Source organism: Anarhichas minor, unplaced genomic scaffold (genome assembly GCF_050575085.1).
Source record: "Anarhichas minor isolate MPS153535 unplaced genomic scaffold, ASM5057508v1 ptg000028l, whole genome shotgun sequence".
NCBI lineage: Eukaryota > Metazoa > Chordata > Actinopteri > Perciformes > Anarhichadidae > Anarhichas > Anarhichas minor.
The window spans coordinates 6,486,110-6,506,250 of NW_027466474.1; the positions used below are offsets into that span (position 1 = coordinate 6,486,110).

The 20,141-nt window shown below is 40.4% G+C and overlaps 2 protein-coding genes across 2 annotated transcripts; both read left to right on the forward strand.

Moving 5' to 3' along the window:
• scyl1 (SCY1-like, kinase-like 1) lies at positions 1-9,546 on the forward strand. Its single transcript, XM_076103230.1, has 18 exons — positions 1-194; positions 1,073-1,213; positions 2,177-2,299; positions 2,393-2,619; positions 2,803-2,893; positions 3,327-3,482; positions 3,705-3,863; positions 4,039-4,146; positions 4,413-4,526; positions 4,649-4,804; positions 4,926-5,114; positions 5,260-5,335; positions 5,437-5,634; positions 5,817-5,965; positions 6,043-6,126; positions 6,968-7,291; positions 7,865-7,943; positions 8,094-9,546. The coding sequence occupies exons 1-18, from the start codon at positions 87-89 to the stop codon at positions 8,216-8,218; spliced, it is 2,607 nt and encodes an 868-aa protein (XP_075959345.1). The 5' UTR covers positions 1-86; the 3' UTR covers positions 8,219-9,546.
• A 1,185-nt stretch (positions 9,547-10,731) lies between these two features.
• On the forward strand, positions 10,732-19,939 carry LOC142962435 (uncharacterized). Its single transcript, XM_076102921.1, has 5 exons — positions 10,732-10,995; positions 11,236-11,322; positions 12,158-12,397; positions 13,692-14,114; positions 17,281-19,939. The coding sequence occupies exons 1-5, from the start codon at positions 10,900-10,902 to the stop codon at positions 17,500-17,502; spliced, it is 1,068 nt and encodes a 355-aa protein (XP_075959036.1). The 5' UTR covers positions 10,732-10,899; the 3' UTR covers positions 17,503-19,939.
• Positions 19,940-20,141: the final 202 nt, after the last annotated feature.

Genomic DNA, 20,141 nt, shown 5'->3' on the forward strand with positions numbered 1-20,141 from the left:
AGCTAGCTAGCGTCCTATAGCTCTCTAGCTAGCAGTCTGTTTAGTGTGTTTGTGTTTGATGCGGTGTGTGGAGGAGGAAAGAGGAGATGTGGTCCTTTTTTGCCAGGGATCCTGTCAAAGACTTTGCTTATGAAATTCTGCCAGACATCCAAGAGAAGTCTGGAATATGGAGTCTCCATCGGGGGAAGCGAAAGGTAAAAAGAGGCAAACCGCCACTAACGATTAGCCGTTAGCCTCTTTATGGAGGCCTGCCACTTGGCCGGCTAGCTAGCGTCTGTTTGCTTCTTTGATTTAGACCTTTAGATACGATGCCCGGTGTCATATTCTCGTATCTACATGTCAGCTCTGGTCGTATCTTTCTCCTCTTTCTCGCTGAATCAATGTCAGTGCTCATTTCTTTTATTTTCTTGCTCTGAGCATCGTTACCTTTCGCTAACGAAGTGGGTCAAAGCTTTGTTTACTGTGATTAGACCGACACGTCTTTTCTCGCCACGTCACCTCCTTTTTAAGCAGAGTTTAGTTACTGTTATTGAAACCGTTTTCATGCTAATGTTTTATCACATAAATAAAGATACCGTCCCTCATCACCGACAGCAACTCGCATAACTAAGATGATTATCGTTGAGCAGCTCAATTTGGACTTTTTAAGTGTCATCATCACTGCATGACCAGGGAAAGACAACCAAGCACCTGCTTCCTGTTTTAAGATAAGATAATCCTTTATTATTATTACATTTACAGGATTACAGCATAATAGAGGATAGTGCAAACAAGAGACATAGTAAAAACAAGATCAAAACAAGTATTATAAATAAGTAATAAACAGTAAAGAATATTAACTAAGTAAAAAGTAAAAAATCCACAATAACTAAAATATATCAAAAAATACTATACATACAGACACAATCAATTTTTTTGTTGCATGGTGTATTAATATTGAACAGATTTTTAGAGTTGGAATTTATGTTTGATGTGATTACAAAGCATAAATTGTAAATATTGTAATGTCTTAATGATCACAAATCACTGAACCCGTGTGATTAAGTAATTTTACCCAAATCTGCATCCTCAGACCAATGGAGAGCCAGTGTCGGTGTTTATCTACGAGCTGTCTCAGGGAACAGAGCAGCAGACCCAGCTGGCCAAGGCTGCCTTCAAGCGGATGAAGACCCTGCGGCACCCGAACATCCTGGCTTATGTGGATGGATTGGAGGTGTGTGTTTGTGTGTATTTTGCATCTGGTAGCTCTACACACACAATGCCATTGTTTAAAGTGTTCAGAGGACAATGTCACTCAGCTTGCTCAATGTATCTGTCATATTATTAGTGTCTCATCTCGGCCATCTTGCTTTTCATTGCATGTTTACGTTCAGATAGAGGTGAGTGTGAATACGCCAAAGTAGGCCTTTTAATATTTGTAGTGAGTAGTGTACTACATAACATAAGCAGATTCTTACTCTGTTTTATCAGTTTTGTGTTCCTAACGAGATCATAAAACACCCTAACTAACTATGCTGTACTCTCTCATTACAATCACACACATGAAATTGGTGCATCTGTTGCATGTCTTGCCAAAAGTATGAATTGAAAATCAAATTCATCAAGGAAAATGGGACAGTTGCTTGTCCGCCTTTGTTGGTTGCATATTCATAATTCTGCGGAGGCTTATCATTCAATATAACTTACTAGTTTAGTATAATTCCTGCCATAAATTCCTTTTAAATACTTCTGTGCTGTGTTTCTCTCACAGTTTAGTGGGTCTGGGTAATAATTCAGTATTAACATTTACTGCCTTTTAATCTGTGGTGATGAAATAATGTTTATTATGAAATAGGGGTTTTGCGATATACTGGTATTGATCATAGAAGTTACATAAAAAAATAAATATTGACATCATGTTAATAATACACATTTGATCATACTGAGTTAATAATCGAGGGCCTTCTAAGTCATCGTATATATACTGTTATGGTTACAGACTGATAGCGTTATTATTATTATTATAATGTTTTATTTATCATATTTTATAGATATCGTGATAACATTCTTTTGGTCACTATGACGTGTTGTGAATATCTGATATTGTGACAGCCCTCTATGAAACATTGTTGTATAACATAGATAACAAATAACAGAGTATGTTTGTTTGTTTTTTAAACTTGTGGTCGTTTCACAGACAGAGAAGAGCCTGTACCTGGTTACTGAGCAGGTGACACTGTTGGCAGTCCACCTGAAGGCCCAGGCAGAGAAGGGCGGATCTGGGGAGCTGGAGGTCTCCTGGGGACTGCACCAGATAGTGGTGAGGATCGGAGAGAGCGCCATCGGATACTCTTAGGGGAGCCATTTCTCCATAAGCCCTTACGCCACTTCTTCCGTTTGCCTCCTCCCACAGAAAGCTCTGAGTTTCCTGGTCAATGACTGCCACCTGCTCCATAACAACGTGGGTGTATCCGCTGTTTTTGTGGATCGAGCTGGGGAGTGGAAGCTGGGGGCCCTCGATCATGTGTCCCCTGAGCAGGGTGACCCAAGTGGGGTCTCACTCCCCACCCCAAAGGCTGTTTACCCAGACATGGAGAGATATGACCCACCAGAGATGTCCAATAGCAGTGGAGAGAAATGGTGAGAGAAGGGTGTGACAGAATAATAATAATAATGTTTTACAGGAAGAAAAGGGGAGCAGCAATAAGAATATTTGGACAAAGTAGAAATGACAGAAAGAAGAGATTCAGAATAGGACTCATTGGTTACTGCCTAGTTTTTTGTGGATAGGTTTGTATTGAACTGTATGTGTGTTTCTTTTAGGGCAGGGGAGGTGTGGCGGCTAGGCTGCCTGATATGGGAGGTGTTCAACGGGCCACTGCCTCGCACGTCCTCCCTTCGTTCACTGGGAAAGGTACGACACCCCCACAGTTTGTGTTATTACCGCATTATTGTCATTGATTCCATGGCATGTTGATATTCTACAGATGCTTCCTGTTGTTGTAGTTATAGGTATTAAAAATGTGCTTTGGTGAGGACAAATAGGATTCTATTGTTCAGCATTTTCTAAAAATTAGAAATACTGAAAATTAGACACACATAGATGATTCTGTTCTATATTTATTTCGCATTAGAGAGCAGATATTCTGCTCATGTAAAGAAGAAGCATTCTCAATTTGAACTTGAGAAGAGTAACAGAGACTGCGAATGAGACGCACATGTTTTTGCTAAGTTGCCTTCAAGCAACGACTTCAACCTGCAGTTGCTTCATGGTTTCAGTGGCTGCTGAAAGGATTGTAGTTGTTCACAGTCTTGTGTTCTCTCCTGTGTGTCCTCTGTGCCCACAGATCCCCAAGGCCCTGGTCCCTCATTACTGTGAGCTGGTGGGGGCCAACCCCCGAGCTCGGCCCAACCCGGCCCGCTTTCTCCAGAACTGTAGAGCCACCGGGGGATTTCTCAGCAACAGCTTTGTGGAGAGCAACCTTTTCCTGGAGGAGATACAGGTCCACAGACTTGCATAAAGACATGTATATCACTGGTGTTTGTATTAGTGTTTGAATCGAACCTTAACAGTAAACAAATCGAGTTCTAGTGGAACTATCATGGGACGCATCGTATAATTTGATAAAGTAATTACCAGCGAGTAGCGTCGTAAAATGTATGATAACTAGTGATAAGACAATAGATTAGCGTATAGCGTATATTCAAACTGTCTCTCTCTCCAGATCAAGGAGCCGGCTGAGAAGCAGCAGTTCTTCCAGGATCTGAGTGACAATCTGGACTCCTTCCCTGAAGACTTTTGCAAACATAAGGTCCTTCCTCAGCTGCTCACCGCCTTTGAGTTTGGCAATGCAGGCGCTGTAGTCCTCACACCGCTCTTCAAGGTGAATCTTTCAACTTTCACACCTCGAATATCAGACCGTATACTCCAGCGTCTCTGATCATTTTCACAGTAAAACATAAAACATTGTTACTGGTATTATTCTCTTGTCATTTGGAAGTTATTCTTCTATCCTCTTTTGTTTTTAAATCCCTCATGTCTTTCTGTTCGTCGGCTAGGTGGGGAAGTTCCTGTCGGCTGAAGAGTACCAACAGAAGATCATCCCTGTTATCGTGAAGATGTTCTCCTCCACAGACAGAGCCATGAGGATACGACTGCTGCAGCAGGTATGTGAGGCCTTTTCCATCTAGCCACTGACAACGTCCTGCAGTGATACGGTGGACATGTTGGTTGTGTTTTTCCATCCAGCACGAATACAAGACTTTGCAGCTCTAGAGCAAGGGAAGAACATTCAGTTCAAAGTAGGATGAAATGTCAGAAACAGCAGTAAATGATATCCCTATTTGCCATTTTTAAGCCTGTGTTAAAGGTTTTAAACATTTATCTGCTCTAACATTGTTTCTTGTCTCTGTCCATGTCTCTTGTGTTTCAGATGGAGCAGTTCATTCAGTATCTGAATGATGCAGCAGTCAATTCCCAGATTTTCCCTCACGTTGTTCACGGCTTCACAGATACCAACCCTGCCATCAGAGAACAGACTGTCAAGGTAGTTTGCATGTTTTGAACAAAAGCACAAACCAGGAGGTGTTACCACATATTACCTGTGTACAGGATGTTGTCGGCCTCCTGTGCCATCACTCTTCTCTGTTTCTCCGTATCACCCTCCAGTCTATGTTGCTGATGGCTCCCAAGCTGAATGAGAGCAACCTGAACCAGGAGCTGATGCGCCACTTCGCCCGACTGCAGGCCAGAGACGAACAAGGCCCGATCCGGTGCAACACCACCGTCTGCCTGGGCAAGATCGCCTCCTACCTCAACGCGGGGGTAGAGTACACCCACACCACTGTGCAACACTTAAGTCATTTCATGCCCAAAAACCACTTGAACCAAAGTTCAGTGAAGATTCCGTTCAAATCCAAGAATTTGTTCATCCCTCTCTTCACAGACTCGACAACGTGTTCTGATTTCTGCATTTTCACGAGCAACTAAAGATCCCTTCCCGGCTTCACGCTCCGCCGGCGTACTGGGCTTCGCCGCCACACACAACTTCTACGGCGTAACAGAGATTGCCGCCCGCATCCTCCCTACGCTCTGCGCCGTTACTGTTGACCCCGATAAGAGCGTCAGAGACCAGGTACACATGACTAATGGAGATTTGTGACATGGTGCTTCTTATGGCTTGTTACGTCCCTACAACCACAGTGTCTATAATATCTTTGATCAACTTGCTGATGTATTTCTGCTCACGGTGTTCTCTCTTGCCTTTCTCTCTCTGTCAGGCATTCAAAGCCATCAAGAGTTTCCTTTCCAAGCTGGAGACCGTGTCAGAAGACCCCACCAAGCTGGCGGATATAGGTACGTAGCACACTGCGCTGAGCTGCAGAGTCTGCTCTCTACTTTAATGTCTCATTCAGCAAGGAAACCAGTGTGTAACTTGAAACTGTCTCGTCCTGCAGAAAAGGATGTAGCGTCCTGTGCTCAGCCTGCAGGTGCGTCTTCCAGCTGGGCCGGCTGGGCTGTGACTGGCATGTCCACGATAACTTCTAAGCTGATCCGCAACGCTCCGGGGACGGAGGGCAGCGCAGCAGCTGAGGACAGCGAGCCCGCCAATGCCACCAGCCCTACCAGTGCCACAGATGGAGCACCTGCACCTGGTAAGGTTATCACTTGTTATTTGGAGCGTTTTTAAAAGGAGTATCAAAGTCGATGCAGCAGAACCAGAGATATTGTCTTTTTTTTATTCCACACATTCTTCTTCTTTGTCAAAACCTTCCTCTTTAAGAAGTCCTTAATATGTTATCTGAAACCATATCTCTTGTTTTTCTTTCTTTCGCAGGTTCTGAAGAGAAAACTCGTGAAGCCCCTGTGACTGACCACGCTGCCTCCAGCCATGCCAACCAATCACAGACTCATGAACTAACGGTCAATGATGAGGAGCCAATAGGAGAACGCTGGGATGAAGAGGAGGACTGGGGAAGTTTGGAGGTAAGATTTCACCACTTTTGACTGAAAAACGGATTATGTTTTGTATTATCTGTAATTGTAATTTCTGTCTCCGATAGGCGCCAGAGAAAACTCTCACTGAGCCAGATGACTGGAACACTGACTGGATGGCATCATCCAAAAAGAAAGCCAGTGTCAAAGGAGTATGATCCCTTTAATCTTTATCCATTATACAATACTATCTGTAGTGCTAATACGACTACTTCCAATGCTACCAACACCACTGGAATCAGTATTATAATATAGTTTATTGTGTAGGTTTGATACTGGGCTGAAATAGTATATGTGTGGAAACCAAGACAATATTCAAATTCAATATTTGTTTTTTATGTGGATGTGAAAGAACCAAAGAAAAATCCCACACACTTATATTCACTTTATTGACAGTGTTTCAGTGCTCAGACCGTAATCGTGAACAGTTCATAAATCCAAATGTTGTGACAGAGAGCTGCAGGAATGAGTACTAAAACCCAGAAGGGCGTTTGCATTTTTGCACCTCCGATTCCCTCGTCTCAAAGTAGATGTTAGTTCTTTTTTTTAATGGGTTTTTGGTGAGATGACTGAAATAAGGTCTGAGGTTAACACACGCTAAAGAGTATTTCATGTTTTTCTTATTCAACATGCAACACGTCACTAAATACTAAAATGTGTTTCTAAAAATGCGGCTGCTAAAAACTGGCTAAATGAGACAACAAAACGTCATCACACCAAACACTAGTCCGCCTTAATAAGCTTAGCGGTGGTGACATGAAGTCACATGACGGTGGTTGCCTAACATTAGTCCTTTGCTTCTTATTGTATTTATGCTTCAAAAATCATAAAAGTGGTGTCATCTTTTGTTCTTTCCCCGTCACGGTTTGTGATCTAACACCAAGAATGTTGTTGTCAGCGTTTTCTATGTAGATTAAAAAAAATAAGTTGTTTTAAAATAAATATTACTACAATTAGTCTCCATCTCAAGCATCAATCTTTCCCCATGTCCAGGTGGGCCGGGCGTCCTCCTCCATGGCGGGGAAGAAGCAGAGCGCTGACTGGAGCAGCTCAGGCTGGGACGCAGACGACAGCTGGTCCAACGAGAAGGAAGGGCCGGGTCAGAGCTCTGCGGGCGAGGAAGGCTGGGGCAACGACTGGGGGGAGGAGGACACGGACACAACCCTGGCCAATGCGACGCTCCCCCTGCCAGAGGGAGTGCGGTTAGCCAGCGAGTACAACTGGGACGGCAGCAGCTCGGCCACCAAGGCGGCCAGTCAGAATGACCTGTTCGCCAGCGTGTCCCAGAGAAACACAGCCGGCACTGCTGCCACCGCGGTGAGGGAGGAGGGAGGCAAACACACAGAGGAGCGAGAGAGAGACAGAATAAAGTGGTGTTGATTGGATCATTCTGATCATTCTGAATGTTGGTGATATCAGATGTATTTATAGAGTTGTCCTCTGAAGAAGATATTAAACAGAAACTATTGGATGACATGGAAGATTCAACCACCTGCTTTAAAGGAATAGTTTGACTTTTTGTAATACACTTTCTTGCTTAGCGTTAGCTCGTGTCTGTACAGTGAATATGAAGCTAGAATCTGCAAGCAGTTAGCTTAGCTTCCAGTCAAGACTGGTAATAAACTGTCCAAAGGTTAAAATAATTCACCTACCAGCACCTCTTTAGGTCACAACTTGACATTTCACATTTGTCTAATCTCTACAACAACCAAAGTGTAAATACAACAAGCTATGGTTTCACAGGGAGTTGCATGCTGAAACGTTTTAAGGTTATAAGACTGCACTCACTTGATGAGATATTGTAGGTCAAGAAATCTTGATGAAATGAGGACTATCATGACAGTACAAGCATTTCAGTATAGTGACGTGTGTATTTTCTCTGCTTGTCAGACTGGGGAAGGCTGGACTGCAGAGGCAACAGGAGACTGGGGAGCTGAAGAGAGCTGGGAGTCGGTGGATGGGAACCAGGGTAAGTCTCTCAGCTGGCCTCCCTTATCAGAGATATGAACCTTTTTTTACTTCTCTGTCCGACTTCTTCTGTATTCACACAAAACTGCAGTTATTCTTGTTAGATGACCATTAACTAATGTACTGTATGCCTGTCTTCATTGTCAACCAGGTATCAGCAAGGCCGAGCTTTCCAAGAAGAAACGTGAGGAGAGGAGGAAAGAGCTGGAGGCGAAACGGGCAGAGCGCAAAGCTGCTAAAGGTCCTCTTAAACTGGGCGCACGCAAGCTGGACTGACAGGGATGCAAAGAAAGATGTGAGGGTTGGGTTGGAGAGGGACGAACATGGACCACAGTGACTGGACCCAGAGCAGTAGATGGAGGCTTGACATTCCACAAACAAAGGACCAGAAAGAACAGTCAGAAGGAAACATTACTGTTGGTTAGTACAGTAGTTGACCATCAGCTCTGGGATTCCTGTTTTTCTTCATTCAGGAACTGACAGATGGGTGAAGAAGCAACAATCCAGTCCTTTATGAATGCATTATTGTGGATGGCAGAGCTGAAACAAACAGAGACAGAAACGTGGAAAAGTGCCACAGAGCAGCACTCCCTGCAGCCCGAGGGTTCCTTTTTTTTTTTTTTTTTTAAATACATAACATATAAAGTTGCAGTTGTAAAGTAAATGTATATAAATGCTGCATCTTGTCTTAAAATGACAAAGAAATTACCCTTTTTTTTAATTGAGAAATATACAGCATATACAACAATATTTCAGAATCAAACATGTATTATTATACTGAATGTTTTTCAGCACGTACACACACACACACACACACACAGTGGATATGAATGTTTTAGTTCAGCCGTCACTTACAGATTTAAGACTTTAAATCGATCCATGCATGCACTTGTGTATTTTTATGGCCTAACAAAAGGTTTCATGGCCCAGAATTACAAATATGTTGTGTTTACTTTGCACATTCAACACTGCATTTTGCTGTACTGAGCTGGCCTGACGGGGGACACGTTTGACTGGTTTCTGATCTGTTAACGTGTCACATGCACTGCAGACACATGATGGAAATAAGTAGTTAAATTGATGCTGGTGAACTGGTTTCAAGGGAAAATCAATGTATGTGTTTACATGCCTTTTTCCTGTGTGTCCTGGTAGTGCTGTGGTGGAGGAGTTCATGAAATCCAATGAGTCATTTTTTAAAGTAATGGGTGTGGTCAGGGTAAAGGAGTTCCTCTAAAAGTTCCTTTAACTCTTTTATTTGTGCCTTTATTTAATAGAACAGATCTGCTCTGTAGGATCACTTACAACAGCTCAAGTTTAAACATCTCCCGCAAGCAGATTCTGTGTTTTCATCAAACCTTTCAGTGTAACCCCCATATCTCCTGTCTGTGTTGGATATGGTATTGTTAGGTTTGGTGTTGCGCACCATGCAAGGAGCTCTGACTCAACCAGCAGCCGTCACCTTTGGAGCTAATGTCCTGGTGTTCAGGTCAGGTAAGGAACTAAGCTGCGTTTAGTTCAGATTGACTCCAGACTGCAACCTTCCACTGATAATCCAAATCATGTAGCATGTGAGCTGTTCTAAAAATAAAGATAAGTTATATAAATGTATGTTTCTTTTTTTAAATTAAAAGACTGTAGACATCATCCTCCCCAGTAAATATATGAGCCAAGAATGTATTGAGTTGTCTTCAGGAGGACATCTATCTCTGAGATGTCTGCCTCCACCACAAAACAGGTGAAAATGTCTTCAGACCTAAATGTGGACTATTTCTTCAGTATAAAATATGGGAATTATAGAAATACTTTTGCTTATTATCCATTCACCTCCATTGTACTGGGCTCTGATTCTGGAGAGAGATCTTGCTTGTTTTGTTTTAAATGCTGTAAGCGACACAAATGAACCTTCATTCATTTGTATTGAGGTGCAACGAGAGGTAATAAATAGTCTAATAAATAATAGTCCGTAATAGAGGTAATAAATAGTCCGCTGTAGAGTTTAAACTCCATACACAAACATTTTCTTTTCTAACTACTGTAACCGTTGGTACAATAACATGTGTTGTCATTGTTAGTAGCCTAACTATTGCCATATTTGGTTCTTTACTTTAACGATTAGAGAGATTGCGTACAATAAATGAAGGCACATCCATGCGCACCATAGCCTAAAGCCCCCACTGCCAACATTGTGAGACAAGGGGCATTGTAAATATGCAGCAACGCTTAGACATATAAACTAGACATTTGTATGTACAAACATATATATGACGTTTCAGAAAAACCTCGGGTGGCATGATGAGGCATTGGTGAGACATAGACATTTCGATCAGTCACCTAATAGAGATGAAATTGTTGAAACCTCAACGTGAAAAATGTTTTCTGATTTTGGAGACGTTGTGCGTGCGCCTCCGCCAAACACGTAATCGTGGCTTTTGCGCTGTCTAGGCCTGTATGTTTATGCAATGTTGATTCTTAGTGTACGTGTGGAGAAGGACTAGAAAGATCATGGTGGATCTGTCCTCTGCCATACTGTCAAAGTTAGAGCAGCTCAAATTACACCATACCATACCGGAATGATATCAATTTGCAAACAGATCCAGAAGAGCAGTCAGACAGAGACACAATATGCTAAAAAAACTATTTACAAATGCAACGTGTTTGGACGACCTGCTTCACAAACGGGCTGACAACTTTATAATCACTTATAGTATAGCCCAGATTGAACACATGAAGTCATTTTATCTGCGACCAAATGAACGTTTAGAGAGAAGTGAAAGTAAAAGTAACCTTTGTTATTCTCATGTATCAGGGTGAGATATAGGAAGTGCGCTTCTATCGAACAGGAACACTTTGCTCAGTTGACCAAAGTACGGATGTTGCTGATGAACAACTGAACACCCTTCGGTCTATCTGAACCGTATATTAAATAGTTCTTTTTTTTTTCTTGGGAAAAAAAGAAGATGGATGATAAGAGGTATCAAAGTCTTCTAATGATGCTCTTTGTGATTACAAATGAGTTCAGGAGTTTTATGGAACACCGACCGGGGCTAACGGAGGTACGCATTTACATTTAGGCACATTTTAACGGTTAATTTGCAATAACAGTTCTCCGTTTTTATATATTATCTTAAATCATGTTTTTTTTGTGCACTCTTGGTAGTTTTGATAAGATATTTTTAATACAAATATTTTTTATAAATGTTTTTTTATTATTATATTTAGCCTATCTGTATTCATTTTTAAAATGGCCTTTATCTGAGACACACACAAACTTTGTTTGAATTCTTTAACTCCAGGATATGAATATGCATGATCTGCAGACAGGACTGACACACAAGCAGCGACTGGATTTGGATTCTTGGATTTTGAATGATTTGGATCAGGTATGACACTACTACTAATAACAACAATAATAATATCTCCCTGTTTGAAAGGACTTGTTTACCAGAATGAGAACAATAAATCTTCCTCTCGCTACCTATATTACCCAAGACAAAAGAGACACGTTTTAAGATTACACATGTACAGTATATATATATATAGAATTCTGGAGACAGTGTTTTAATCTAGATGACAACTGCAGTAAAGGCATTGAAACCACAGACCATCTTCTTGTCACGCAATGGGTTTCATTTGCCCCCCTATTTCTAGTGGTGGACTGTACTACATTTATTTATCAACATCTGTGACTAGTATACTTTGCAGATTCAAATTATTAATACAAACTATAAATCAGCAAATAAAATATCATGTAACCTAAATTAACACTGGGATACATATGGTTGAAAATATATGTAGCTGGTTTTATGTACTTTGGGCAAGAATTCAGTAATTAGTGATATTTGAACAGTTCAAATTTCAAATGACCACAAGGAATATATACATCATCAAAGGTTAATATTAGCAAAAAATAATAAATGAATATTAATAGAAGATCCAAAAACCAACCATCAAATAATAAATATATACGCCTAATGATGAACAAATATTGCAATTTATGAAATAATGAAAAATACATGCAGATTAAATAATGAATAGCTTGCCATCAAGTAATTGATACAAAATAATAACATGCAAATCACCACAGTCCCAAAATTAACCTCCATACTAATTAAATGATTAAATGTACTGTCTGCTTATAATGTTCAACAACCAATGATTGAAAGAACATAACATTCCTTGAAATCATAATGTGATTCCAATTATCTTGAATATCAGTTGACAGAACTAGAGGAACAGTCTGTTGCGCTGGAAGAAGACCTTCGTAGAACGATGACAGAGATTTCAAGATCTCAGAGAGGCATGTCACGATGGTTGAGGCATGTTAGTAGACTACACAGACACTTGAAAATACTGCAAGAAGAATTAAGAGCCACCATCGAAATCCTGGAGGGTAGGTCAGCAAGGAAATACCGGTGCTGCTTTTTCTCCAGAAGAAAGTCCATGCTGGAGAGCCAGGTAAAAACATATTCTTATTTCACTTTTTTTTTTAACTTAAAACTTTGTGCATGTTTAGATAATAATAATACAACTCATATTTTCTGTTCATCATAATATGATTTGTATGTTTATCCTTTTGACAGACAATTTGAAGGAATACCCCCCAATCTGTGTAATCCTGATATTGTGATATGTGTAAGGGTTACAGATACTAGAACCCAAAAGCACAACTCGGAGACAAGATACAAGTTCAGTTCTTTTACTAGAGTTCAGGCAGGGTCAAAACCGGGAGGTCAGTCAAACAGGCGAACAAATCCAATAAGGGGCAGGCAAAAATCCAAGGTCGAAAAACAGGCAGACAGGGTCGGAACAGGCAGATCATGAACAATATAAAGGTACGCTGGAGAACTTGGCAATAACACACAAGACAATCTGGCAGGGAACAAGTGAAAGAGAGGGAACCTAAATAGTGAGGGCTAATGAGGGAATGGGCTGCAGGTGAGATGGATGTGGAGGACCAGGTGAGGGGAATGAGAGATGATCAGGTGTGAATGGTAGGATCTGAAATGACACGAGAGTTAATAAAACAAGCCGACAGGATGAAAACAAACTAATATGAAGGGGAATTCGTGACAGATATGCATATTATGTGCCTGATTTGCAAAGTGTACTATATTGATAGACCACCTAGGCCTAATTATCTATTAAATGTCCGTAAGAGCAATTAATTAAGAAACTGTTTGAGAGATGGATTGTCTATTTCAGCATACTACATTTAGCATGTAGAATTACACAGGTAACATGCTAAGCATTACTCTCAGCCATCTCAGTCAACTGAAGACTACTTTAACAATAATGCTGTTCTGAACTCTTCATGATACTGTAGCTCTGTATCATTTTGATCAGCCAGGTATGGCGCGTTTCATCCCCTCCCAAGATCAAAGAAGTGATGTCTCTCATTGTTAGAAAGGATATATTCATTGTGACATGCAATTAAAAAAAGGGGCATTTTTTCATGTGGTAAGCAAGTATAAGTCATTTAATTCTAGGCAGTTAAGACGACATATGTGTACACTAGGTACCTGCTTTAAAACTTTAATGAGAAAAAAATAATAAAATAATATACTAAAACAGACTTTATTTGATAAAAAAACAAAAAGAGGCTCATTAAATTGATGTCAATCACTATTCACAACAATGTTCAGTGTTCATCTTTCAAGTTTGCACTTGAAGGTTAAAGGAGTTATGGACAATTCTACGAGCCTCCTATCATCCTCCTTTTATTTCCTTGTATTGCCTCTCTTCTGCTTAGGTGAGAGAAAGATGTCCATTGCGTTTCCAGTCTTGTCCCAACATCCCATCAGAAGCCCTCCTCAAAGACTCTAAATTACATTGTCTCAATAAGTGGAGCAGCTTGAGTAGAACAATACGATTTAAAGACTCTTTGAAAGACATAATCAAAGGGTTTGATGACAATGTTGAATCCCTTGAAATATCCTGCAAAAGCATCATGAACAAACTGGAGCGGACCTGGCACATTGATTTCCACCAGTCTCAGCAGCTAACACCTGGCCCTGGCCACCGAGATCAAGACAACACCACTTTACCGTCATCCCAGGCTGCAGGACAGGACCTTAGATCTGAGTTTCAACCCAGTACATCTCATTCATCTAGGGCCGGAGAAACAGCACGTAATGCTACCAGTCACCACTCAGATCAGAGTGTACGACACCAGGTGAGTTTGCTTTCATAATATTTCTACTGTGTGTGTGATAGTTTATATTACTGTACCATGAGATAAGAAAGTGTTTTCAGGCTTCAGATGTCAGAGTGAAACTGCAGAGTACCAAACTAAAATAATTTAAGAGGGGTCACAAAAGATACATAAACGGTGGCAGGATTACTTTTGGTTTGAAATTATTTTACCCGCTGTTGAGTCTTTTTAAACTGAAATGAAGAATATCGTGAAACAGAACTTGTCTTTTAAATTATTTATTTTTGCAAGAAGAGGCACAGTTATACAGAGTCACAAAGAATCTGCAGAAGTGCCCACTGCAGAGTTCACTAACAAGGACCACGGCAATAACAATATGAGTTTCGAGAGGTTTATTGCGTGATAGAATGATAGGAGAGGGATTAAGGGGTAGGGGGAGGCAGGGGTAGAGGGATGAAGGGATGTAAGAGTGTAGGGGAGAAGAAACAAGGAGGGTATAAGGTCGTAGAACAAAGGTTGGGCGAGCGATGGGGGACCGTTGGTGTCCAATGGCTGGCGGGAACTGGGGGAATGGAGACTGTAGAGTGGGGGCCGTCTCTTTGGAAGCTCTGGTTGTGCAGAATCCCCTGTTGTTCCTGTAAACCAGAGAGAGAGAGAGAGAGAGAGAGAGAGAGTATAGACAAAAACGGGGTTGGAGGAGAGGGATGTGAAAGCAGAGTCGAAGAGGAAGTGAACAGCTTCGTTGTACTTGTTAGCCATCACAGAGAAGAAGAGGAAATGTGTGCAGGCAGTCAGCTGCTGCATAGATCACAAGTCTTATGATGCAAGCATATAATACACTGTTTTATAACAAGTTATAAAACAGTTTACTTATAAGATTATAAGATACTCATAAGAATATCAAATTTCCATTACACAAACAGCAAGATACATTTGAGCACGTACTGCATGTTAACACAAATATTCCCCCTTTTGCCAAGTTATCTCTGCTGTGAGCTAATTTAGTGTAACAATGGAAGAGATCACGTGGCAATTGTCTGGGCCCATCCATCCATAATTTGTGTAAGCTGCACCAGATGAGGCCCAGCACTTTCACTCTGCAGGGGTAGCCAATGTCTGCAATAATTGGGATATTTCTGTTGTTGTGAGCTGAAAAGAGTAACCTGAACAAAAACGCTTGCTTAGTTGCAGCATTTCCTGTTGAAATAGGGTCAGAAGCGTAAGTGTGAGCATACATTTCATACCACAGACAGTTTTAGCGAGCAGTATGGCGAGCAGAAAGTCAGCCACAAGACGATGGTGAGAAATGGGCTTGCCAGATGATTTCAGAAAGCACGTGTTTCCACAGAAAAGTAGTTTGCACTACATCAAAGCTGTAGCAAGAGTCTGTGTAAATTTGAACTGTTTTGTCAGCAGAAAGCTTAGAGCCACAAGTTCTGCAGCTTGAGCAGAGAAGTGTGATGGCAACTTATCGCTGCACAGAATGTCATATGATGAGACTACAGCAAAACTAAGGGTGAGACTAAGGGTAGTACATCGTTTCACAGTAATTTTAGGCAAATCTAATGGATTAATCTAATTTAATGCGTAAAACAGCACAAGGAACCATGTCACAATGTCACAGCACGACTGGTAAGACAGGTGAAAAGAAAAGCACTCCATATCTCTTCAGAAGACTTCTTCCTCTTTTAACATTGATGGGCCCAAAATAGTCAACTCCAACATTTGTAAGCGGAGCTTTATCAGGCAACACTCTCTCCTCCTGCAAGTCTGCCATCTTCTGTTCACCAAGCTTTCCTCTGTTGTGTCTACAAACAACACAGTCAGATATGACTTTCCTGGCAGCAGAGTTTGCATTTATGATCCAGTACTTTTGCCGTGACCTTGACAGCATGTGATTTCTTCCTGCATGTCCCAGCTGATGATGGATATGGCGCAAAATCAGCGTGGATACATGCAGGTCTTTGGAGAAAATGACTGGATGTTTGGATTTTTTTTCAAAAAATCATGCGATTAATCGCGATTCAAAATTTGAAACGTTGCCCAGCACTAATAAATATACAGTAGAGTAATGTCTACCTGAGGAGAGAATACAGTCACTCTTCCTCCGTGTGTGTTGTTATCTGAGCTTCTCCTGTTTTGTTAACAAGCTGGGCCGGCTGCGCATGCTTTTAGTGTATGTGAGTGTGCCCTTCTGGTTAGATCATGGCCGCCAGTCTGCACTGCTTTCATACAGCTACAGCTGATAATACCGTCCGGACCGACAGCGTTGTAGCAGAAGTGTATCACCAACCCTCTGGTATCCCCTTAGGTAAACACTGTTAACTCTGTCAGTACTTCGCCTTAGTTTGTACTGTTAGCACTGTTAACGTCGAGCCGGTGGCTCGAAGCTAACATGTTGAGAGCGGTTGAGAGGCAATCAAATTGCTCCAATACATATTTAAGGAAAATTATCATACAAACAAAACAAAAATTTGAGTGTTACTCACCAAAACACATTGTTTGTGTCCTCCAGGTCTAAAATCTGTGTTAAATATTTTCTTCATCAACCAATTGCAAAGCCCATTTTTCAAAAAGCTATCTAGCTTGCAGTCTTCCTCTTGGCTGCCTTTGTTGTATATTACTATGCTTAATGTAGATCAGTGTGATATTGTGAAATCATGGGACAGAACAAATATTACATGCTCGCATGCCCCAGCCATGGCGCGAGTGTGCTGCTCCATTCACTGACATAAAAAAAGTGCTGCAAATACAACACATAAAACCAAATAGAGAAACATTGCAAGTCATACACAACATTTCTGTATTTGCTCGTGTGTTCTATATTTGTCGCTCGTTTCTTTATGCCGTGTATGTATTGTCAAATTTGCAAATGTGTTTCCTAATTTGTGTTTTATTTATTTGCAGAATTCTTTGCAATTGCTGCCATATTTGTTGTCAAATTGGTTACAATGCTTTCTTCTTTTGCTTGTTTTCTTAAGCTGCATTGTATTGAACTCTCATTAACAATAAAATGCAATTTGTGAAGAAAGAGATACATAAGCTATCTAAGCATTGAACATCACTTTATGATGTTACAATGCACAGAGTCAAAAAACACACTATGTCAAAATTAAATAAAACAATATAAAAACAAGTGTTATTGCAAGAATAAGGCTGATTCTTTCTTCAATTTCTTTTTTAAAAGATTTTCATGGGAATCGGCCATTCTGGAACCTCTGCACAACAGGACAATGAATCCCACAGTACCAGAGTGAGGGAGGAAATGCGTAAGAAGGCGCCTACCACAGCAGTGAAGACTGTCGTAGCCGAATCCATTGGCAGCCCATCTGTCTCTCTGGCCAACATCAGCACAGCTATATATAAGACAATGGCTGCCAGCTGTGCTGCAATTTTTATTTTCCTTTAATTTTAATGATTTTGAACAGAATAATCTCACCAATTTGATAAAACACAAATCAGAATAAAGCTACGATAAATTCTCCTTTTAACAGCCGGTTTGCAAATAACGGCAAACAAATGAAGTACGATTGCTAATAAAGGTTGGGGGGAAAAACTTGCTGGGGGTGTAGGAAATACCTTTAGCCTACTATGACAGTTTATACAGTAAATTAAGTATAATGTACCTTTCCGCAGTATTAATTCCATCAATAGAACAGTGTCATGTTATAACGTAACGTTGCCAGACACGAAGTGGGCTCTGCACAGACTCTTTAGGACCACCTGGACCCCAATCTGATCTTTTAATGGCCTCGACCCAAAGCCTCCTTCTGATCGTAGGAAAGGCATTTGATCCCTTCAGAATATTGAACATTTTCCATCTATCTTTTTTACTGGTGCAGTTTACTGCACAACAACTCAGTGTCATCTCAGCTTTGGAGTGCTGCTTTCAGCCGAGCTGCGCTTGTCTCTGTTACAACGTTGGACAGAAACCCATCGACGGGATAAATTAACTATGGATGCACAAAACATAATTCCTATAGATTATTAGTTCAGCAAGGAAAATCATGTGATTGCTTGTGTGCGTCTGTGAGTGAGTGAGCACCTCTGCGTCTGTCCACGGATAATCTTGTTTTCTGTTGCAGCAAACTGCATAGTATTCGGGGTGCTCAGGTCCTTGAGTCTGCATGCTCAAGGACCTCTTGTGGTTGCAGAGATTCAAACTTTCTCTGAACCCCTGTTATTGGCTGTTTTATACTGCCACTGACTGCTGGCTGACTCCTCACTCACCACTCCTAACCAGCTCCCTGCCAGTAGGGGATGCAAGTGATAAGACAGCTGAGTGCATCGTCTACCCCCAGCGGCTACGCTGCGCCCAGAGACACAGAGGGGGAAAAAACACTTTGCACACTTTTATTTTTTTGGACGCTGTGTTTGGCTATCAGCTAACGGAATTACCAATCCATGTTGAGAACATCGCTGCCACTCATTTTTTTAACCTTCAACTAGTCTTGTTTTTTCCTCTTCAGTTGTTGGATTCTGTATTTAGTACCAGCCAGATTAAAGCTGAACAAATATATAAAAAATGTAAAGCCTTATATTCAGTCAAATTCTAGCACTTTATCATCCATTAAGGAAATTAAAGTCCAGGTAACGATAAATTAATGGTTTAACGTTACACTGAATACAACTTTACAATCTGCGCTTGTCAGTGGCAAAAATAAGTACTTTTAAAACGTAAATTGAGGGTGAGGAGTTGTCGCCATTAGTCACTTTGACACAAAAACATGGGAAAATAAGGTTTAATGATACCAGTTTACCCGTTAAGTGCACTGATGCTGATATTCTGATCAAAGAATGACAATCATGTATATAGCTTGCTTTACATTTGTGCACACATTTATATGCGCACATTATTATTTTGTGTTAAAATGTAAACCATTGTGTTATATCCAAGTAATAATCACCCTGTAGCTTGTATGTATGTGGGGGTGAAAGTGAATAGAATGTTATTGATTCAAAATGATGTTTGCTGTAGGCCTACAAAAAAATTAAATTAAATATTTTGAATATTCTGGGCAAGTCGGAAAAAGGACAACAAGGTCAATATGTTTTTGTAAGGATCGCCAAATATTACACAAAATATTGAGAAACCAATCTCAGGTGCATTTGCTGTTCATGGTTCACTGACATTAACATATCTGGAGCCAGTGTGTAAAGTGTGTGTAAAATGTATACCACAGTAGTCAAAACATGATCAAAGATCAATACTTATTGGATTCAGGCAAGGTGGCAAAGAAATAAATGTCTATTTTGAGGATAGGAAAGAATACAGTGCATGAACTATAGCACAAACGTGATCTAGAGTAGCAAGACAAATTTTAAACTGCCAGGAAATGACTAGGAAAGTAACAAATTTACATTGACGATTAAAGCAAATCTTTATTTTTCCATGACTTGCCTAAAGTGCATTCACTTAATTGTGTTTTTTACATTCACATATTCAATGATTTATTTTAATCATTTAACTCATCAGTGTAACTAAACAGTTAAACATCTTTTTTTACCAAATATGAATGTAATTTTTTTGTGATTTCTTTTTTTTTTTTTTTGATGTAATCATGTAATCAGTCATTTGATCTTTTATATTCTGTGTGCATTTCTTTGTGACTATTCAAATTTTGACTTGATATCCTGTATTTACTGCTTTTTACTTTTTCATTGGTTAAATAAAATTCATATTGCTATGTTTTCCCAATGCAAGTGGGTTGGAAGTCACACTGTAATGAGCTAGAAAAAACAAATGATTCTGTAAAGTCGCTTAAATTAGCATCAGGGTTTTGGGATGGACAGGAGACACAGGTGTAATGTAAAGATGTTTAAATAAAAACAAAGATTTCAGAGTATTCAGGGATAAAAGGAGGTGGCTTGTCTCTACAACACTATACTACTAATATGCGGCGTCTAACAAAATGAGTAGAGATTCAAATGAGCAAAAGTGACTTAGGGAAATAAGTGAACAGTGAAAGATGAAATGCATTTAAAACTGACAGGGACCACATGGTTTTCAAGAACCATGACCCTGTTTGAGGGGACACTAATGACATC